The 18,629-nt window shown below is 55.4% G+C and overlaps 8 protein-coding genes and 1 pseudogene across 9 annotated transcripts, besides 1 other annotated feature; 5 read left to right on the forward strand and 4 right to left on the reverse strand.

The window, feature by feature from the left end:
* Positions 1–254: 254 nt before the first annotated feature.
* NCS54_00036400 (Epimerase domain-containing protein) lies at positions 255–1,470 on the forward strand (the record flags this gene model as incomplete). Its single annotated transcript, XM_053146017.1, has 4 exons — positions 255–276; positions 328–348; positions 434–664; positions 716–1,470. 4 exons carry the CDS (start codon positions 255–257, stop codon positions 1,468–1,470), a joined length of 1,029 nt encoding a protein of 342 aa, XP_053001992.1.
* A 240-nt stretch (positions 1,471–1,710) lies between these two features.
* Positions 1,711–3,352, reverse strand: NCS54_00036500 (Hypothetical protein; the record flags this gene model as incomplete). Its single annotated transcript, XM_053146018.1, has 3 exons — positions 1,711–2,932; positions 2,990–3,023; positions 3,076–3,352. The coding sequence occupies 3 exons, from the start codon at positions 3,350–3,352 to the stop codon at positions 1,711–1,713; spliced, it is 1,533 nt and encodes a 510-aa protein (XP_053001993.1).
* Positions 3,353–6,524: 3,172 nt separating this feature from the next.
* On the forward strand, positions 6,525–7,544 carry NCS54_00036600 (Hypothetical protein; the record flags this gene model as incomplete). Its single annotated transcript, XM_053146019.1, has 3 exons — positions 6,525–6,645; positions 6,698–7,028; positions 7,088–7,544. The coding sequence occupies 3 exons, from the start codon at positions 6,525–6,527 to the stop codon at positions 7,542–7,544; spliced, it is 909 nt and encodes a 302-aa protein (XP_053001994.1).
* An 897-nt stretch (positions 7,545–8,441) lies between these two features.
* On the forward strand, positions 8,442–9,605 carry NCS54_00036700 (Hypothetical protein; the record flags this gene model as incomplete). The annotated part of the gene is made up of 1 exon (XM_053146020.1): positions 8,442–9,605. The coding sequence occupies one exon, from the start codon at positions 8,442–8,444 to the stop codon at positions 9,603–9,605; it is 1,164 nt and encodes a 387-aa protein (XP_053001995.1).
* Positions 9,606–9,713: 108 nt separating this feature from the next.
* NCS54_00036800 lies at positions 9,714–11,030 on the reverse strand (annotated as a pseudogene). Its single transcript has 2 exons — positions 10,738–11,030; positions 9,714–10,689 (listed from the first exon to the last, which is right to left on the reverse strand).
* Positions 9,714–11,030: a sequence feature.
* A 486-nt stretch (positions 11,031–11,516) lies between these two features.
* On the forward strand, positions 11,517–12,287 carry NCS54_00036900 (Hypothetical protein; the record flags this gene model as incomplete). Its single annotated transcript, XM_053146021.1, has 2 exons — positions 11,517–11,748; positions 11,803–12,287. Exons 1-2 carry the CDS (start codon positions 11,628–11,630, stop codon positions 12,285–12,287), a joined length of 606 nt encoding a protein of 201 aa, XP_053001996.1. The 5' UTR covers positions 11,517–11,627.
* A 149-nt stretch (positions 12,288–12,436) lies between these two features.
* Positions 12,437–13,585, reverse strand: NCS54_00037000 (Hypothetical protein; the record flags this gene model as incomplete). The annotated part of the gene is made up of 1 exon (XM_053146022.1): positions 12,437–13,585. The coding sequence occupies one exon, from the start codon at positions 13,583–13,585 to the stop codon at positions 12,437–12,439; it is 1,149 nt and encodes a 382-aa protein (XP_053001997.1).
* Positions 13,586–13,894: 309 nt separating this feature from the next.
* NCS54_00037100 (Serine/threonine-protein phosphatase) lies at positions 13,895–15,261 on the reverse strand (the record flags this gene model as incomplete). Its single annotated transcript, XM_053146023.1, has 4 exons — positions 13,895–14,086; positions 14,133–14,562; positions 14,615–15,056; positions 15,111–15,261. 4 exons carry the CDS (start codon positions 15,259–15,261, stop codon positions 13,895–13,897), a joined length of 1,215 nt encoding a protein of 404 aa, XP_053001998.1.
* A 533-nt stretch (positions 15,262–15,794) lies between these two features.
* Positions 15,795–17,993, forward strand: NCS54_00037200 (RRM domain-containing protein; the record flags this gene model as incomplete). Its single annotated transcript, XM_053146024.1, has 4 exons — positions 15,795–15,881; positions 15,942–16,022; positions 16,084–16,274; positions 16,328–17,993. 4 exons carry the CDS (start codon positions 15,795–15,797, stop codon positions 17,991–17,993), a joined length of 2,025 nt encoding a protein of 674 aa, XP_053001999.1.
* Between the last annotated feature and the right edge of the window lie 636 nt (positions 17,994–18,629).

Here is an 18,629-nt window from a genome sequence, read left to right on the forward strand (position 1 = left end):
AAGAGAAAAAGAGGCAAGAGCAGTGGGGGATTCCGAAGCAACCGTCTTTGCCAGCTGGAATGACGAATGCGGGGCAAGCATTCCATCGCTTATAAACCCCCTCCTTCACTCACTCGCCAACTCAATCTTGGATTGACGACAGGAAAGAGCTTGGACAAGTCAAGATACACTCAATTGATAGACTGTTGGTCATTTAGAAACATTGGACGATAAAGATTAGACTGGATAGAAGACTCAACAACACTATTCCCATCATGACCAAGGTTCTACTCACTGGTAAGTCAAGATGCCCAACAGATGATTTCCATGATGCTAACATGTGTTCAGGTGGTTCAGGCTTCATTGCCGGTACGTGGTACTCAGCACCTCCATCAAACCTCTCAGCTAGACATGACTATATCTCCCATGAACCTCTCCTAACCCATCCTCATAGCCCACATCCTCGACCAGCTCCTCGAAAAGGACTACACAGTCGTCACCACCGTCCGCTCCGAGGCCAAGGCTCAAAAGATCCGCGACGCCCACCCGGGAAAGGCCGCCGACGGCAAGCTCGAGGTGGTCATCGTGCCGGACATTGCTCAGCCGGGGGCGTTTGACGAGGTGGCCAAGACGCCTGGCATCGATGCCGTGTTGCACACTGCGAGCCCCTTTCACTTTAACATCAGTGAGTGATCTTGACATGGTACAATGAGAGCGGGTGGCTGACTTGAGGTAGCTGATCCCAAGAAGGATCTGATTGATCCGGCCGTTATTGGCACCACGGGTATTCTCAAGGCCCTTCACGCCTCGGCACCGTCTGTCAAGCGTGTCGTCATCACGTCATCGTTTGCCTCAATCCTAGACGAAGACAAGTTTACTGACCCTTCAACCACCTTTTCTGAGGCGAGCTGGAACCCAGTCACTGTCAACGACATCTCGCGATCCCCTGCGACTGCTTACCGCGCCTCAAAGACTCTTGCTGAGCGTGCGGCCTGGGACTTTGTCGCTACCGAGAAGCCCTCTTTTGATCTGGTGACTGTGTGTCCACCTCTCGTCCTCGGTCCTGTCTCCAAGCACCTCGCCACTCTGGAGAGCATCAACACATCCAACGAGCGTGTTGTGAGCCTGCTCCGTGGCGGTTGGAAGGACAGCATCCCCCCATGCACACCCGTGCCCCTCTGGATCGACGTCCGAGATGCCGCTCGCGCCCACGTCCGCGGTCTGGAGAACCCCAAAGCTGGTGGGAAGCGACTCTTTGCCACAGCCGGCTGGTTCACGCACCGCGAGTTCGTCGACGCTGTGCAGCGTAACTTTCCCGAGTTTGCAGACAAACTACCCGGGCCTGAGGTCAAGGGGGGAGAGCTCCCGCCAAAGGACCAGATCTTCAAGTTCAACGCTGACGAGACCAACAAGATTCTGGGCATCGACTGGATCAAGGTTGACGAGAGTGTCATTGACTTGGTAAAGTCGCTGAAGGAGCTGGGCATTTAAGGAGATATGTAGACAAATGAATACAAGCTTTAAAGACATGCGACACACTACAAGCCTAAGGGGGTAATTATACTGTAAACTCGTTGAACACACTCGTAACGATACATCCATGACGTCTCATCATGTCATGTACTTACTCATCATCACCGTGACCCTGTCTACCCTACTATCAGATACATGCACATTCATGTATGAGGCTAACATTGCTTTTCATCTCCCCTTACACTCCCTTTTCCCCATCTAGTATCTCCCTCCCAGCCTTTCAAGGTCCGCCTCCTCCATCACTGGGCTACTCACACTCCTCCCCTTGACGAGCGACGACCCAGCAATGCCGCTCCAGCTTCCCCCGCTGTGCCTCCCGGCGTCTTTGGCGTAGCTCTCCGTCATGTCGCGAAGCTCCCTTGCCTCTGGCGAGAGCACAATATCCTTCGTCAGTTGCTGGGCAGGAGGATAGACTGTAGCCCCCTTTCGTGGCGGACTGGATAGGGGTTTGGTAGGGGTCGATGGTCGGTTGGGGGGCGTGGATGGAAGTGCCCTGGTCGGCGGCGGTCCTGGACTGACGAGTATCTTGAACAGTCCATCATGAGATAGTGGGGGCCATGGCAGAGAACCATTTCCATGACCAGGCATCTTTTGAACAGAAGCGGGAGGAGTGACACCGCTGAAACTGGCCGAGCCGTCGTTCTGTCCCCCTTCTGGCGCCGTCATGACAATCATAGGGACAGGCGGAACTTGGTCCGCACTGTAGATCTTGGGTGTCCTCTCATGCCTTGGCGTCAAGTTGCTACTGGTAGGCGAGCAGAGAGGGGACGCGGGAAATCCAGACCGATCTCGATGCCTACTACTGGTCGGTGATAGGCTTGGCTCGCTGAGCGTAGGGAGGAACTTGCGCTCCCTGAGTCGCGCTGGCGGTGTCAGGGGCACGCCATCTGCGTCGGTGTGAGAGAGAGTCGGCGAGACGAGGGGAGTAGGAGAGTCTGCAGGGGGAGGTGATGTTGGGTGCTTGATGAGTCTGCGGATGTCGTTTCGGCGGGGCTTTCTCCTTCGAAGAAGACATACGACAAGTACAATGACAGCTGCAAGAATAACAACAGACAAGATGGCTATAGTGATCTTGACGCCCAAGGGAAGTCCAGTTTCATCATTCTTGTCTTGCTCCTTGTTCGAAGGCTGCAATGTGGTGACCAGTGAGGGATCACTACTGGTGGAATATGTTGTATCGGGCATTGAGCTCTGTACCGGTGCTGATGTTGAAGTCTCTGACGTCGTGGACCTTTTCGACGTGGCATCCTCTGACGCAGGTGCCTGAGACGTGCTCGATACACTCTCGAATGCTTCATCCTCGGCCCTATCCGCTGACTGAGCCTTGTGACAATGAACATCACCTCCATGAGTAGATTCAGGATCGCAAACGTAGTCTACGTCTGGAGGACCTGGGTCAACTATCGAGTGATAGCCGGTTCTGATAGCAATGTCAGCCTCAGCTCACTCATAACCCCAAATAGAAGAGATATCTTACTCCTGGCAGGCGTTGATGAACCAATTCACATTGGCTAGTTGCTCATCAGCACCTCGTGCCCTCAGACCTTCTAGTGTCGCACATACGGTCTCTCCCACGCTCGCCGAGGTTGTCGACGCCACAGAGCTGAGAGTCGCAGCAGTAGAGAGCCCTGAAGGACCGGTGCTGCTGCTCGCCCCTGTCCCCCAGCGCCTCGCACGCTCGCTCGAATGTCTCATCCTTGGGCAACAGCTCCCGCAGGAACCTCTCCCTGCACATGGCGATGCATTGCGGCGGATCCTCGACGTCGGCTGCGATGAAGCCCCAGCCGTGGCCGCTGCTGCAGCCTCTCTTCCGGAGTCGACTCGAAGCCTGGCGTGCCATGGATGTGATTCAAGAGGCAGATAAAGAAGAGTGATGGTTCGGGCCGAACATGCTCTTCGAGGGAAGGCAATATGGATAGGAGGGTTTCAGCCAGATATGAGTTTGGCAACTCGAAACGACAGAGCAAGAAAGCCGGGACGAACAGTAACCGGAGTAATGTAAACAGAGAAGGGTGGGATGGAAACAGTAAACAGAAAAGACGGGACGCTGTAAGAGGGATGGGGGAAGGGCTCAAGATGGGTTCATTTTGATAAACGGTCTTCACCCACCAACACCGGTCTCTTCTGCCCCCCTTCTTCCTGTTCGTGAGTCCAGACGCACCAAGCAGAAGCACAAGCAGTGATAGTTCCCACGGCAGGACCGGCAGCATGGACAAGATCAGGCTGGTGTGTCCGTGGCCACCGGCCGTAGGGCGTTACACCGCCCCCCTGCGGTTACCCACGTCTGACGAGAATGGCCTCGTATGGTATTGGTGATGGAATAGCCTTCTTCTCTTTCTAGGAGCCTTCCAGCGACGACGCGGATGCCCACGGGTTGCTGAAGGGGAGGGGGCTGCCTGCATGGAAGCGTCCATGGCGGGCTTCAGAACGAGCCGCCCTGCGTCGTCCCGAGAGGCTGCAGCGACAAGGCGGGCAAATTGCCCATGGCGGGTCAGCTTTTCGAGGGCCTCTGATGCCGTTTGTCTTTTGCAGCGCGCAATCAGAGCGCCTCGTTGCGAGTAGCCATGACCAAACGGGAGTCGGTAGGCGTGGCTGCCACGATGGGTTTGCACTCTTCTGGCCAGACATATCCGTCATACATTGTCAAAGTTGATACAGTAGGGGGCAAGGTGAGCCGGCAGGATGTCACTACCATAGGCCAACTTGGTGTTCAGAGAAGCTGCCATATCTGTCTGTCTTTGTGTTGGCATATCAGCAACACCTGCTCAGAGACTCTGCCCGATGGGGTATTTCCCCAGTGGTTCCTCAGAGCCCTCGCACAATGGGGGTGCCTGACAAAGGCCTTCTTCTCCCCCGACTTCCCACTCGTTGTGTCGCATGCCCAAGTCTCCCATGGCCATTGTTTGGCAGGTCAAGCGAGCAGTCGACCGGGGTCCTGCAGCCTGGTAACCAATAGCAATAGCCCTTTCGCGAACAGTGTTCAGCGCAATTGCTAGGGCTGGGGTGGGAAAACTCTGAGCATTGTCTCGTCCTGTGCAGCTTGCCGGCAAATCTTGCAGATCCTGACTTGAGGCAAGCAGGCAGGCATTTGAGCCTGGCGCATTCCGTTTTGCTCCCATTGAGCCTCATTCGTCTTTCAAGGATCATCATGTCATTCCATGCTTTGTTTGCTCTTCTCGCTCGAGGCTGGGCCCATCCCGTTGCGTTGCGTTTGGCGTCGTGTGGTTACACACAGAGGCCTTCCCCGCCATGCTTCCCGCGCCTGAAGCTGAGTTGATAACGCGCGTCATGGGCTGCAGGATTTCGGTGAGAATGAGCCAAGAGACGGCTGATTTAATGCCGTCATTTGGAAGCTTATCCCAGCCAGTTGCATCTTGAGGCTCTCGCGCGCGTGCCTTGGTCGCCGTTCAGCCCAGACGGTATCGTGCAGTTCTCTCCTCTGCTCTGACCTCGCCAGCCCCTTTCTTTCCTGCTGCTACCCTGAATCAATGCTCAGAGACAATTGTTTTGTCCGTGCATGTTTGTTCGTCGAAAAGCTGCAGCACACTTTGCGGTGAAGACCAGAAACACCTCCTCACATCCAGCGTAGTGACATGGCAGGTGCATCAAGATGCATGACATCCAACGCTGAGGCTGACCCGGCACAACCAGTTCGACAACAGTCGACAACGTGCGCGCAATCGCTTGCTGATAAATGAATGGCTTGACATGCTACCTGAGAGTTGTGCAACGACGCCTCCGCGGCAGGGGTGGACAGGGGACGAACGCCATCGACCTCTCACGGCAGAACTCGGTAGAACTCACGTGGGAGTGTCTTTGAAGTGCTCGAGTCTGGGCAGTGGCCCCAAATAGAAGCCTCTTGTCATGTAACCAACAGACCCGCGAGAGCGATTGGCCGATGCTGGATCCAGGTTAAGGTCCAGCTCAGGGACAGTCTGACAGCCCAGAATACCGCAGCTGGTCGAATTGGGTTGCGCAACCTCGTATTTCAATCCAAGGCCCTGAGGTCGGCCAACGGGACGATATACATCCCGGCATAGGACAGCGAACCACAGAGTTGCCCATGAGAAGCATTGCCCTGGTCATCTTGAAGGGAATCGTCGACGTCATGCTTCGGATTGTTCCATCCCCATAAGTTTCAAGCATCCGAAAATGGCGACGAGTCAAGCACCAGATAATTTCGGCATCACATCTGCTGCTCCTCGTCACCTTGGTGATGACCCTGTGATAGGCGCAAACGGGTCGTCGTCACATCGTACACGAGCTTGGGATTGTTCCGAAGACACAACTATTCCTTCCCGTCCTCGTCTGATGTGCGCGTTTGGTAGACTCCCGAGATGACGGATTACACACTTCCGCAACAAGGCATCATCTCCTTGACCAAGTGTTACATCGTCCTCAAAGGACCGATACCGAAGGCCTGCGGCCCGTCATGCATTAGCCTTGCTGAGGCCTCCTCCTCCCCCGTTTGCTGACGATACATCTTGAAGAAATGGTCCGTCGACACAGGAACGGTAGCTTGCCCCAAGTGCTTGGGAGGCGGGAAAGAGTCCTTGTCTCGCACAATCAACGAGTACTCGAGAAGCAAACAATTTGGCTACCGGCAGCCTGATCTGATGCAATCATGCGAGAGTGGATCAGGCGTTTACGCAGGTGACCGCACAGAAAGGGGTTCGTTTGCCTTGGAGGACGAGAAACTCGACATATCCCTGATGATGAACCATGATACTTGATGCTCGAGATGCTGTTCCGATGCCTAAGGAGGTTGTTTCCAAGCCCATGACCAAAGGGGAAGGAAGTGACACACGTGACATCGGAGCTCCCCCCAGCTCCAAATTTCCCGAGCCTCGGCTCCGGGGCGGCCCCCCTCTTCGCCCCACATTCCCCGGCTTCACCAAGAGCTCTCGGGGTCATGATGAGGGGCCGAGTTGCCATGAAAACCCCATTAATCTATTCATTATAAGTTCATCTTTGTTTTCTTGTATCACTGCGTGTAATCCAATCATCTCAAAATGTCGGACAAAGCTCAGAAGCGCATCGAGGCCATTGGCAATCAGCTCCTCCCTCCAATCAGCAAGGTAGCTCCAGGATCCAGCAAGCTACGCGTCGAGGGCAAGGTCATCATCATCACAGGTATGTGTTCAACTCTCGGATATTCCACCCATCTTTCACACTGATCTCATAGGCGCCAATTCACCACTGGGCATCGGTCGCGCCACAGCCCACCAGTACGCAGAGAGCGGAGCACGCGCCCTGTATCTCTGCGACTTCATTGATACACATCTGGAGACTCACAAGCAAGAGATCACCGCCGCATTTCCCAAGGTAGAGGTCCACGTTCGCCGCTTCGATGCCGCGGACGAGTCAAAGGTCAAGGAGGTGGTCCAAGATGCGATTGGACGCTACGGCCGCTTAGACGTCTTCTTTGCCAACGCAGGCGTCGTCGGCAGGACCACATTGTTTACAGAGTTTGGAGATGAGGAGTTCATGTCTATACTCAAGACAAACACTCTAAGGTATGTCTCATCTCGCATCTTGGCTCCACAGCGGGCATCAGCTTAATGAATCCGTCCAGCGTCTTCCTGGCTGCGAAGCACGCCGCACCGGCCATGCAAAAGACATCTGCCGAGAAGCCCCGGCCTGGAGGCAGCATCATTGGCACGGCTTCCGTCGCCGGCATCCGCTCCAACGCCGGTTCCACTCCCTACTCCGCCTCCAAGGCCGCGGTAGTGTCCCTTGCGCAGACGATATCGTTCCAGCTCGCGGGGACGGGCGTGCGCATCAACGCCATCTGCCCCGGCCTCATCGAAACGGGCATGACGGCCGAGGTCTACCAGGCGGCTAGGGCACGGGGCAACGAGAAGAAGATTGGGCAGCTGAATCCAACCAAGAGAGGTGGCCACGCGGACGAGATTGCCCGGGTCGCCCTCTTCCTGGGTAGTGATGAGAGCAGTTACGTTAACGGACAGGCATGGGCCGTCGACGGAGGATTGAGCGCGGGACATCCCTTTGTGCCAGGAAAGCTGGGCTAGTGAGCAATGTAGGAGAGGTGGTCAAGAATGGCGCCATCGAGATGCAAGATCCAGGAGAGAACCATCTCTTGGACCAAGTGCCAGTCACACCATCGATTGCGAATATCCACAAACCGTCGTCCATGTCGAGTTGAGGTTGTAGTTTAGTTTACCTTTGACAAGAGAAAAACCGGGACCTGGTCTGGGCCAGTCGGTCGAAACACCAATCGAGCCCCGTCCTGACTCAAAGAACAAGCATCCCACCCCCGAATTCTGAAACGCGCAACGACGGAGAGCTTCGTGATGAACCCCCTTGCCGTTGTAGCAGCAAGGAAACATCTGACGGAAACGCGCCCTGGCAAACATCAGCCGCGTCATCCCTCCCACATGCCGATGCGCTGAGCGCCGCGTCCCTCAATTCGAAACCCGTCCATGTTTAACACCAGCATCGGGCTTTTTTTTCTAGTCCAGTCCGCTAGATCTTCCGCCAAGCAGATGTTAGTGGATCCTGGCACTGATCGCCAGGGGGTTCATGAGCACAGGGCGACTTGAACGAATCTGGATGAATCCATCCCCAATTCCATGTCGTCGGAGGCTTGTGAGTGAAACCATCAGCTTGCCATCGGAGCCGGGATTGACGCTGTCAGCGTGTAACACCCACGGCGGCTCCGAATCACGGAACAGGAGTCGTGAGAAACATGTTGATCCCCTGATGTAGAATGTTGGAGTTGATCAGATATAAATGGCTGTCCTTCTGGTGTCTTGAACGTCTTCTACCATTCTCTTCATCGCCACCTTCACACGCTCTTTTCTTTCAACACCAGACATCCAGTTGCCGGCATCTGTGATCCGTCTCTTACACGATCTTTTCCCCTTTCCTTCAAATTTTCAAGTCTCATCTTTCCTTCTTCCATCACAATGGCTGTCCTCTCTCTTATGACATTGGCCTTGGCCTTTTCCTCCCAGGCCATGGCCCGCCCTCGCCCTCGCCCTCAGGGCTTCGGTGATTTCCCCGGTGGTTTCCCCGGCAGCGGACTCGGTGGTGACATCCCAACTGGTCTGCCCAGCGGCATTGGTGGTGGTGCTGGCGGTCTTCCCACTGGCTTGCCCACTGGTATCATCCCTGGTGGTGATTCTGGTAGCCTGCCTACTGGTCTTATCCCCGGCGGCGACGGCGAGTCGCCCATCCAGACCCCCGGCGCTGGCTTCGGCGGCAACTTCCCCAGTGGCGGCGGTAGCTTCCCCAGCGGTGGCTTCGGTAACTTCCCCGGCAGCGGCAGCGGCAGCGGCAGCGGCGATGTCCCTATCCAGACTCCCGGTGCCGGCTTCGGTAGCGGAGACGACTCCATCATCCCTACCGGCGGCTTCGGCGACATTGGTGCCCGTGACGCTGCTCAAACTCCTGGCGCCGGCTTTGACTTCCCTACCGGCGGCAGCGACGGTGGTGACTCTCCTGCTTTCCCAACCCAGAGCGGCGGTTTCGGTGGCTTCCCTGGTAGCGGCAGCGACGACGAGGCTCCCGTTCAGACCCCCGGCGCCGGATTCGGTGACTTCCCCAGCGGCTTCCCCAGCGGCGATGCTCCCGCTTTCCCTTCTCAGAGCGGAGGTTTCGGTGGCTTCCCCGGATTCGGCGGTCGCCATGGTCACCACAGCGGCTCCGAGGATGGGCCTGCCCGAACTCCCGGTGCTGGCTTCGGCGGTTTCCCCGGCGGTGATGCTACCGACGCTCCCGCGCCCACGCTTGTCCCTACCCCCGGTGCCGGCCAGGGTGGCTTCCCCGGCACTGCTCCCGGAGGCAGCATCCCGACCTTCATCGCTACTCCCGGCGCGGGCTTCGGTGGTGGTGAGGGCGCTCCTTCTGGTGCTCCTGGTGCCATCCCTACCTTCAGCGCTGCTCCCGGAAACGGCGCTGGCAACTTCCCCGGCGGTGACGATGACAGCCAGGAGCAGCCCACTGGTGCCAACGACGCTCCCGGTGAGATCCCCACCTTCGCTGCCACTCCCGGCGTCCCTCTCGGCGACAACGACCAGGCCACTGTCGCTCCCTCTGGCTTCCTCACCCAGACCCGACCAGCTTTTTAAAAGATATCGTGATTTGAAGAAGATTTTTGACGGGTATCCTGTCCCAAAGATAGAAGGGGAGCTTTCGATATGTGTATAATTCTGTGGCCAAAAGCAGGTCTTGGTCCTTCATTTTGTATCTACCTCCATGGCAGCGCCCGCTGTCGTCAATAGAGCAATCCTGGCGAGCATATCTTCCTTGAAGTGCATGAAATCCGCGCGCTTAGCTTCACTAAGCAAGTCGTACTTGTCTTGAAACATGGTGTCTGCCTTCTTGACCTGCATCTTGGGCATCGTCTCCTCGTCGAGCATCTCAACGTCGTCAAGTTGGCTTCGCTGGGTCAGCTTGATAACATCCGCGATACCTTGATACCAGTCTTCGGTGAGCCATGCCCTTTCGTTGACACGAGCAACAGCGTCGTCAAACTCTTTCGTCTTCAGACTGGTCCACCCATCCCAAGCTTCGTCTTCATCCAAACCCCTGACAGAGACCTCACCGCGAGCTCGGGTAAGTAGAGCAAGAATCTCTTTGCGAAGTGGAACATAGCCTTCTCGGTCGATAGCCTCCCCTGATGCAAGGGCTTTAACACGCATTGTGACAAAGAAGTAGATGGCAGCAAACAAGGCTGTAACGTTCTTCAGAACCCATTCATCCTCGGTTCTGCGGCCTCCCGGTGTGACGATTGCCTCCATGCCGGCCAAAATCGTGGGCGCGAGCTTCTTGTGATCAGTTTCCTCGCACAAGAATCGAGTCGTAGGCTTTATCCATGGATGAAGGGCGTGCTCTGACGAAACGGCTTCTTTCTTGACAGTAGATTTGGTCGGTGTGCCCGCATCCCCCTTTAAAGGGGTTCGAAATTGGGCAAGGCTTTGATCTTTTGTGGGCGTCCCACGAGATGGCAACGGCCGTGACCCAGATGCCGGTGAGCCTCCAACATCCCGAAATCTCGAGCTTGGTGTCCTCACCCGGCCTGATGCAGCCCTACCAGGCGTCGTGGCGCTATTGGGGAGGATGTTGTCGAGATGGCCATAGAGTCGCTTGTAGATGCGAGGAGGAATGGGTGGTCGTGGTTCGATAGGTGGAAGGTCGAGTGTGATTTTAAGTCTATAATTGTAAGCTTGGAAGGCTTCTGCCAATCACCATAAATCATACCGGTCGCACGCAATATTGGCACAAGCATAGAGCCTAGCAATCTCTTCCTCGGCCTTGAGGGTACTTGCATGAAGTCGGGACTGCGCAAGCAATGAACCGGCGAGTTCCACAAGAGCTGGTGGTAGATCAGAGCCGTATGTTGGCATCAATGAGAGCAATGCCTGCTCGATTTGGCGACTCATGGTGGCAGCTCTGGCGTTTGCGGAAGTCGTGCTTGTGAGATACTTGTTGAGAATCGAGGTTTGAAGTTGGAGACGCGATACGAGATTGAGACGCGTAGCGCCGCAGTCACTCCTGACGCCTGGTCACGGGACCACTATCTCCAAGGATCTCATTGAAGATGCCAGCTATTCACCTCCCCCACCAAATTAATGAGCATGCCGATCACTTGGCAAGACAAATGAGTTGCTTGATCGAGAGACATCAATGATAGAATACGGATAAATATGAAACCAGAAAGTCGAGTGTGCTTGTTTCCCTAAAACATACGCAGTAGACGCAAGCTACTGTTCGAGATGTCAAAAGTTCCTCCTCCATACCATCCTCCAATGTCGAAATTCCAGCAGATGAAAACGTCCTAGCTAAGCGTCTTCAGCGTATCTCCTCCCCGTAGCAGTTAAGCTTTCAGTGGCCTCCCCCACCAAGCGACAGCGTGCGCCCCTGGCAACATCCACCACCATTACGACAGCGGCCAGCTCCAGACCACTTTGAGCCAGGATCGCTGTCGGGCTAGGTATCCCCGTCCCTCTACTCAGCGTCTCCTTTAAGCCACGCCGTCGCCAGCTTGTCCATATCGTCAATTGCCTCCGTGTCTACGTCGCCTCTCCAAGCCGCAAGTCCCGAGCCTCTTGCTGCACCTCCGTCCTCGACGCGCCAGTCATCATCTCACGATGCGCCCAAGTGCCCTCTTCAGCGTCGCTTTTGCGACCTCGGTGCTCGCCCACGGCGGCGCCCATTCTCAGAAGCCCGTGGTGGACGCCAACGCAGACTGGATGACGAGGCACATGGCGGGTATGCTACTATTTATTCCGTACGGTTAGAGGATCTCAAACTAACATCCTACAGAGGAGCACCACGTACAGGGCTGGGACCCTGACTCCTTCTTCTCCCTCCACGACTTCAACAGCGACGGCTGGTGGCAAGCCTCCGAGCTCATGCGCACATACGGTCTCTTTGACGACTCGAACAAGGGCATGGAGCAAAAGCAGAAAGACGAGGTCCTCGAAATCCTGCTGGGCCTCCTCGACTCCGACGCCGACTTCTCGGTCAGCCGCAAGGAGTGGATGGACTATGTCGGTGCCGGAAAGACGCTGCCTGACCTGGGCACCGGGCCCGGCCACCACGGTGATGACGAGTACGAGTATGAGATCCATCACTGGGAAAAGTATCACGATGAGAACACAAAGCTCGAGGACCTTACGCACCCCGAGGACATTGAGCACTTCAAGAAGCACGACGAGATGGAGGACGCCGAGGAGAGGCTCGAGGCCATGCAGAAGCTTGCCATCGTCGAGTCCAACATTCCCAAAAAGTTCCGGCGGCAAGCTTAAGAGGCCATGTAGATGATAGACACGAAATTGTATTTTACTCATTCGGCGGCGAGAGAGAGGTGTAGTGGGAGCGAGGCGTGGGGAGAGGCGCATGATATCATGACGGATGAATTGCACTGAACAACTTGTTTTGGGATACATGATAACAGCTAGATATTGTAAACACGGACATCAAAGACGCAGTGCCAGACGCCTGGCGCAAACGTCTTGACCAGCTCGACATGCTCAACCTCTGCCGCCCGTCCCGTGCCCTCGCCCCAGCCATCAAAGATGCGCTGTATCTCACTCCGTCTTGTCTCAGTTTCGTTGGCGCCCACGTTCTCGTGGAGATGCAGCCGTGTCTCACTGGACGTGGCCGACATGTCCCATGTATGCCTCCAGGTCGGCTCACTCGTGGGCAGGAAGCCGCAGTTGATGTGTCGGATATCCTGGGCTATGCCTCGAGCCTGTAGAGAGTGGATCCTCCGCAGAGCTTCCTCGTTACTCTCCAGGAGCACGACGATCTGCTCCCCACCGTTAAGGATCTCTTCTTCCGGAAGCGTCAGGTCGTCGCCCTGGACGATGCGTACGCTCCACCCGTTTGCTCTGGCGCCCCGTCGTAGACCTTCCACGCTCCAAGGGTTGATCTCCCAGCATAGGACTCTCATTCCGAGACGGGCGTAGGAGAAGACAAAGTAGCCAATACCTGCATAGAGGTCGACTGCCCACTTCTCGTCCCCATTTCTGTCCTTCACAGTGTCACCCATATCCAGAAGCCTCGCCTTTTCCTTGACGTTTCCTCGGCTGAACATGGTCCATCTGGGTGCCCAGGTCTGGAAGATGCCATTCTGCTTCGTCGATACCCAAAGCGTCTTATTGAAATCCTGTTGAGATGGTCCCTCTGCCGATGTACTTGTTGGCCCAAAGTCTCCGTAAAAGGTGCGAAGCCCACTGGGACTTCTGAGCACATTCTCTTCTGCCTCACCCTCAGCCTTGTGCAGAGGAATACCCTCGTTCACCGCGAGGTGAGTCAAGGGCCCCTTGGCCTGTCTCGAAAGCTCTTGTAGGATCCTAGACCATAGCCGCTCACGGGCGTCTTGGCCGACACCTTGCAACGTGGTTGTCCAGGGTATGTTTGTGAAGCTGCCCGTGGGCAGAAGCGCCATCGGTTCATAGATTGTGAAGCGCTTTGGCGCACCGTTTAGAAGTTCATCTTGCCATGTTTGGTTCGCCTCTGTATTTTCGAATGTAGTTGACTCAATCCAGTCACGGATGGCGACTTGGATTGGATTTCCCTTTGTCGTTTTCGGTTTTGGCATTTTCGTGGCAGATGTGGTTCTGGATAAAACCTGCCAGAAAGCTCACCATCGCAGAAATAGCATATTTAATAATGAAACACATCACTACAAATTTATCATAAGGAACCAACACATCAAATCAATGCCGGATTTATATCAAATGACGTTGTTCAACATGATCATGGTTTAATATAACGACTCTACCCAGAAACCGTACCCATCCATTCCCACTGATGTCACCTCAAGTCCATGGGTATCGTGACCCTATGCTATTCTACATGCAAGCCATCCATTGCCATTAATTTCCGTTATGCGTATACCGTCCCTTCATCACAGGAAGTAATCACCAGGGCCCCTCCTGTTCGCCGGGACGTGCCTCTGGTCATCAGGAACAGCCGAGAAGATGCTAAATTTCGGGTTTAGATCCTTGTCCACGGCCATGATAGATGCAACGTTGCCGCAGCGGTAACAGTAGTTGGGTGCTGACCACACAGTCACCACCGAGTTCTCTGGAAAGTGATACTGTTCATGGTTAATAGGGTTCAGTCAACAGAGAGGAGGAACATACCTTGTATCCCTCGTTGACGAGCTGATGGGCTCGAGCAATCAACTTCAAACCGTTGACATGATTAAACTCCGTCGCTACCTTGTCTCCAAACAGCCAACCAGCACCACGAGGGCTAATGGCCCATGTTTCGACATCTTCGGGATCTGACCACACAAGGTCACAGAACGCACCCTCATGGGGGATCTCCTGGGCTCGAGCAACCACTCGGATCTGATCAATAGTCCTAATCTCGGGGCTCAGCCCTCCGTGGACGCAAAGAATCTCGCCATCGATAATGGCGGCGAGGACAAGAAAGTCAAACACATGGCAGCAGGCCTTCCAGACTGAGGCGTTGCCGTACTTTTGCTGGCACTCCTCGTAAAATCCGTAGACCTGGGTAATCTGCCGCGATTCGTGGTTACCGCGGACCAGGACTATTCTGTCTGGATACCTGTTGAAGATGTGAGCAGCGAAACATGAGAGGTGCATCTTGTGAAGCTCACTTGGCCTTCAAGCACATTAGTAATGTGAAGGTTTCCAAACTGAAGTATCCTCGATCCACAAAATCTCCCAGGAAGATATATCGGGTATCGGCGCTCTGACTTGACGACGCAGTAACGGCAACTCCAGAGTCTAAGCGGTCTGCCACCGTCGCATCGGGGTCCTCTTCGGCGTCGTCTCCCTCGCCCTCCTCCCCTTCAGCTCCGCTCGTCGCCGCCCCATCGCCTGAAGCCTTTATCTTCTTCCTCAGCTTAGGGTTTGTGATCTCGGTAGGCGGCTCGATGTCGTCCGAGGTGATGACTGTGGTCGCGGTCTTTGGCGCCTGCACGTTGGACTCGCCTGGCATACCGCCAGAAACACGGAAGAGCTCGAGGAGATCGTAGAACTGGCCGTGGATGTCGCCGCACACGGTGACAGGGGTGCAGACCGGCTGGATGTTGGACTCTGGATTGCCGGGTCAGCCATAAACGCTGGGCACACCCGAGCACCGCTCCTCACCTTCCATCAAAATCTCCTTGACCTTCTCGCACAATTCCTTCATGGCCCTCTCAGGCAGGTAGTGGCACTGCTTCGCCTCCTCCAGCCACTCATCAAGGCCAGCATTGGGCCCCAGGTTCGCGGGGCCCGGTCGAGGTACACTTGCAGCCATATTCAGGCATGCCCCGTCGCGAAAAGGTCGGGGGGAGGATATGGAGGGGGGAATATATATCAGCCCAGCGCTGCAAGGCGATGTGGTGGTACCTTGAGGCGACACGGGAACGAATGGGGGTGGGGCTTAGATAATGGAGGGGTGCGATAGTGAAACGCCGGAGAATCCTCGGGCCTTGAGGAGCGCCTGTTTCTAAGTCAGATGAATCGAGGTTGCTTTGAGTTACAGAGCGTTTTCTCCGAGTTCATGACGCGGATCTTTTACTCTTGAAATCTTTAAAAATATTCGAAGCACATGCGACATCAAAAGCACCTGCTGAGTACATCACTCCTCTGTCAACTTGAACGCCAGCCCGCACGTGAGATCCCCTCTTTAATCGCATATCCTCCAAAACCGCCCCACTGGCTGCTTGGCGGGGCATCGCCCAAGGCCGCGACTCATCAAGCCTTACAAGTTTCCTGGCTGATTAGCCACTCGGCCTCGTCAATATCAGCGCCCATCACCAGAACCAGAGACGGCCTGCGGCATGCGCAATGTCAACTCAGGCACCGCAAGTCCTGTCTCGGCGGGCAAACGGGGTTCTCCCGGCGCCGCCGAGTCAGACCTCGGAAACCGCAAAGGTGAGTGATACATCCATGTCGCTCATTCAAGGAGTCGCTCGCATCTGACTTGTCTCAAAGGGAAAGGGTTCGCACGACAACAGCGGGCCCGGAAAATCCAGGGGGAGAGGCTCGAGTGCGAGATCTACTGAGGCAAACAAGGTGGGATTATTTCTACAGTGAGATGTAAGAATTGATTGGGCTTGGACTAATCATGACGAAGAAAGCGAATGAAGGCGACGCCCCTAAGCCAGCCAAAACCAAGGCTCACAATGAGGGCGAGAAGCTCGTCATTCGCCGTCTTCCCCCAGGGATGACGCAGGAAGAGTTTGTGTCGATTCTTGGAAACGCCTGGGAATTGGGTAAGGGAAGGGTTGACTGGTTTTCTTTTGCTCCAGGCAAGATTTCCACCGAGTATGCCACAGTTCCTCAATCGGCTGTTTTGTTCGCTAACAAGCTGTTCCAAGTCCCTCAAAGCCGTCTCGACCAGGTCGCGCTTATGTCCATGTGATGAGGAAAGACGACATCATGGCTTTAAACGATGCTGTTCGAACTGCAGTCTGGGAAGATGCCAAAGCTACTTTCACTAACCCATCGTTAATTGGACCTCCCTCGGTTGAGTTTGCCATCTACAAAAAGGTTCCAGGTAACAAGAAGCGAACCGACGCACGTCAAGGAACCATTGACCAGGACCCCGAGTTTATGGCCTTTCTGGAGGATCTCGCAAACCCTGCGCCGCCAAAGGAGAACGCTGAGGGCGAAGAAGGCGATGATATTGGAAAAGCAGAGACAAAGGTCACAACCACACCACTTATCGAGTACCTGAAGGAGAAGAAGGCAAACAAGGCTAAAGACGGTGCTTCCTCTAAGAACGCTAAGCACGGACAAGGAGAATCTAAGAGCGGAAAGGGCAAAGGTGCCTCGAAGGACGACGAGCCGGGCAAGAAGAAGGGCAAGGAGTCGAGGGAATCCAAGGCGGAAAAGACTCCCAAGGAGACAGTCAAAATCCTGACCAAGAAGGCCTCCACTGAACAGAGCGCGGAAGCTTCCAAGGCCACGACCACGAAACCGACCAGCGATAACGCCGCTCAGGAATCGGCGCCCAAGAGTCGGCGTGCAGGTATCTTGGCCGCTGCTAGGATTCTCCAGCGCGACCTCGGCCTCAGTCCTGGCAGCGCTCATAGGAAGGCGCGTCAGGATGCGGCTAAGGCCGAGGCGGATGCAAAGACGTCGACGAAGGAGACCACGCCCCCTGCGACTGCAAGCACCACTACTGAGAGACCGACTTCCCCCGTCAAATCTACAGAGACACCCCCTCCAGTTGCGAAGGGCCGAGGTGCTTCTGGAGCCGCCTCCAAGTCTCAATCATCAGGTCGTAGGACTCGAGGCGGAAAGAACTCCGAGAAGAATAAGGAGAAGGAGAAGGAAAAAGACAAGGACAATGAAAAGCAGAAGGGCAAGGACAAGGACAAGGAGGGCGGGCCAAGCCAATCTCAGGCTACACCGAACCCACCTGTCGTCCTTCTCAAGAAGAAGAGCACTGAAGTCGAGCCCCGACGGCCAGCAACTCCAACGGGCACAACATCCCAGCCAGCACCTGCACAGGCGCAGGCTGCTGGGTCAAAGGCAAACAATGCACCTGGTGGTTCCAAGGGTGGTTCTAACAAGTCTGGAAACGCACAGAAGAAGCCCCCAACTGTTTCTGCAGACGCTACTCGTGGCTTTGTCAAGCACGCCAACCCCTCACAGGGCGTCACCGAAGCACTTCTCAAGCAATCGCTCGAAGTGTTTGGTACCATCACGTTTGTGGAGATCGATAAGCGCAAGGGCTTCGCTTATGTGGACTTTGCCGAGCACGAGGGTCTCGTAAAGGCAGTCACGTCAAGCCCCATCACCGTTGCGCAGGGTACGGTGCAGGTTCTGGAACGCAAGGACAAGAAGCCGGCGAACACGGCTACAGCATCGGGAGCTTCCGGGCCGGCCCCGCCGGAGAAGTCGTCCGGCCGTGGCCGACGCGCACGAGGTGGAGGCAACAAGGCAAAGGATTCGGGAGCCAGCAAGGAGGGTGGCGGTAACAGTGGTGCTACTGCTACTGCTGCTGCTGCCACAACAGCAACAAATGGCGGCGGCTGAGACCAGGAGGAGTCTATATGATCCTTTCTCGAGCATTTCAGACAGATACTAGCGAGCAGCACGGCGAGGCGACGTCCGTCACGATCAGCGCCGCTAATCGTTGAGCTCACCGCCGACCACAGCCCGCGCTGTAGATCCAGCTCGTTCAGAGAAGATGGACAAGTTGCAGACTGAGCAGTCATTGGCCTTTGTTGAGCGAGAAGACGGCAAGCAACTCAATGTGTTGCGCCCGTTTCCCAGACGAAGCCGCCATTCATTGCAAGCAAGCATGATAGCTACGGGGATTTCGATGGAGAATCGATCTTCAACGACGGCAACTCCAAGCGGACCGCGCCGGCACATATGCAGGCTGGTCTACTGGGGGTGTAGTAGCAGTAGTTAGAACACGCTAAGTAGGATCGAAGGAATCGAGCACAGGTATACAATGCTTTACTTTGCACTACATATGACATGTTATCTTGGGCTATCGACTCACTACCATTGACAGCTTGGACAGCAACCATTATAGGGTCGTATATCCGACGACCATCCACAATATTGACAGTAGTACCGCCCTCGTTCCGCTCCTCCTGCAAGACAGGCGCAGGCACACATGACGGCCAGACATGACACCACCAGCGAGATGAAGCCAAAGAG

The sequence above is a fragment of the Fusarium falciforme genome, chromosome 1, assembly GCF_026873545.1.
Source record: "Fusarium falciforme chromosome 1, complete sequence".
Taxonomy (NCBI): domain Eukaryota; kingdom Fungi; phylum Ascomycota; class Sordariomycetes; order Hypocreales; family Nectriaceae; genus Fusarium; species Fusarium falciforme.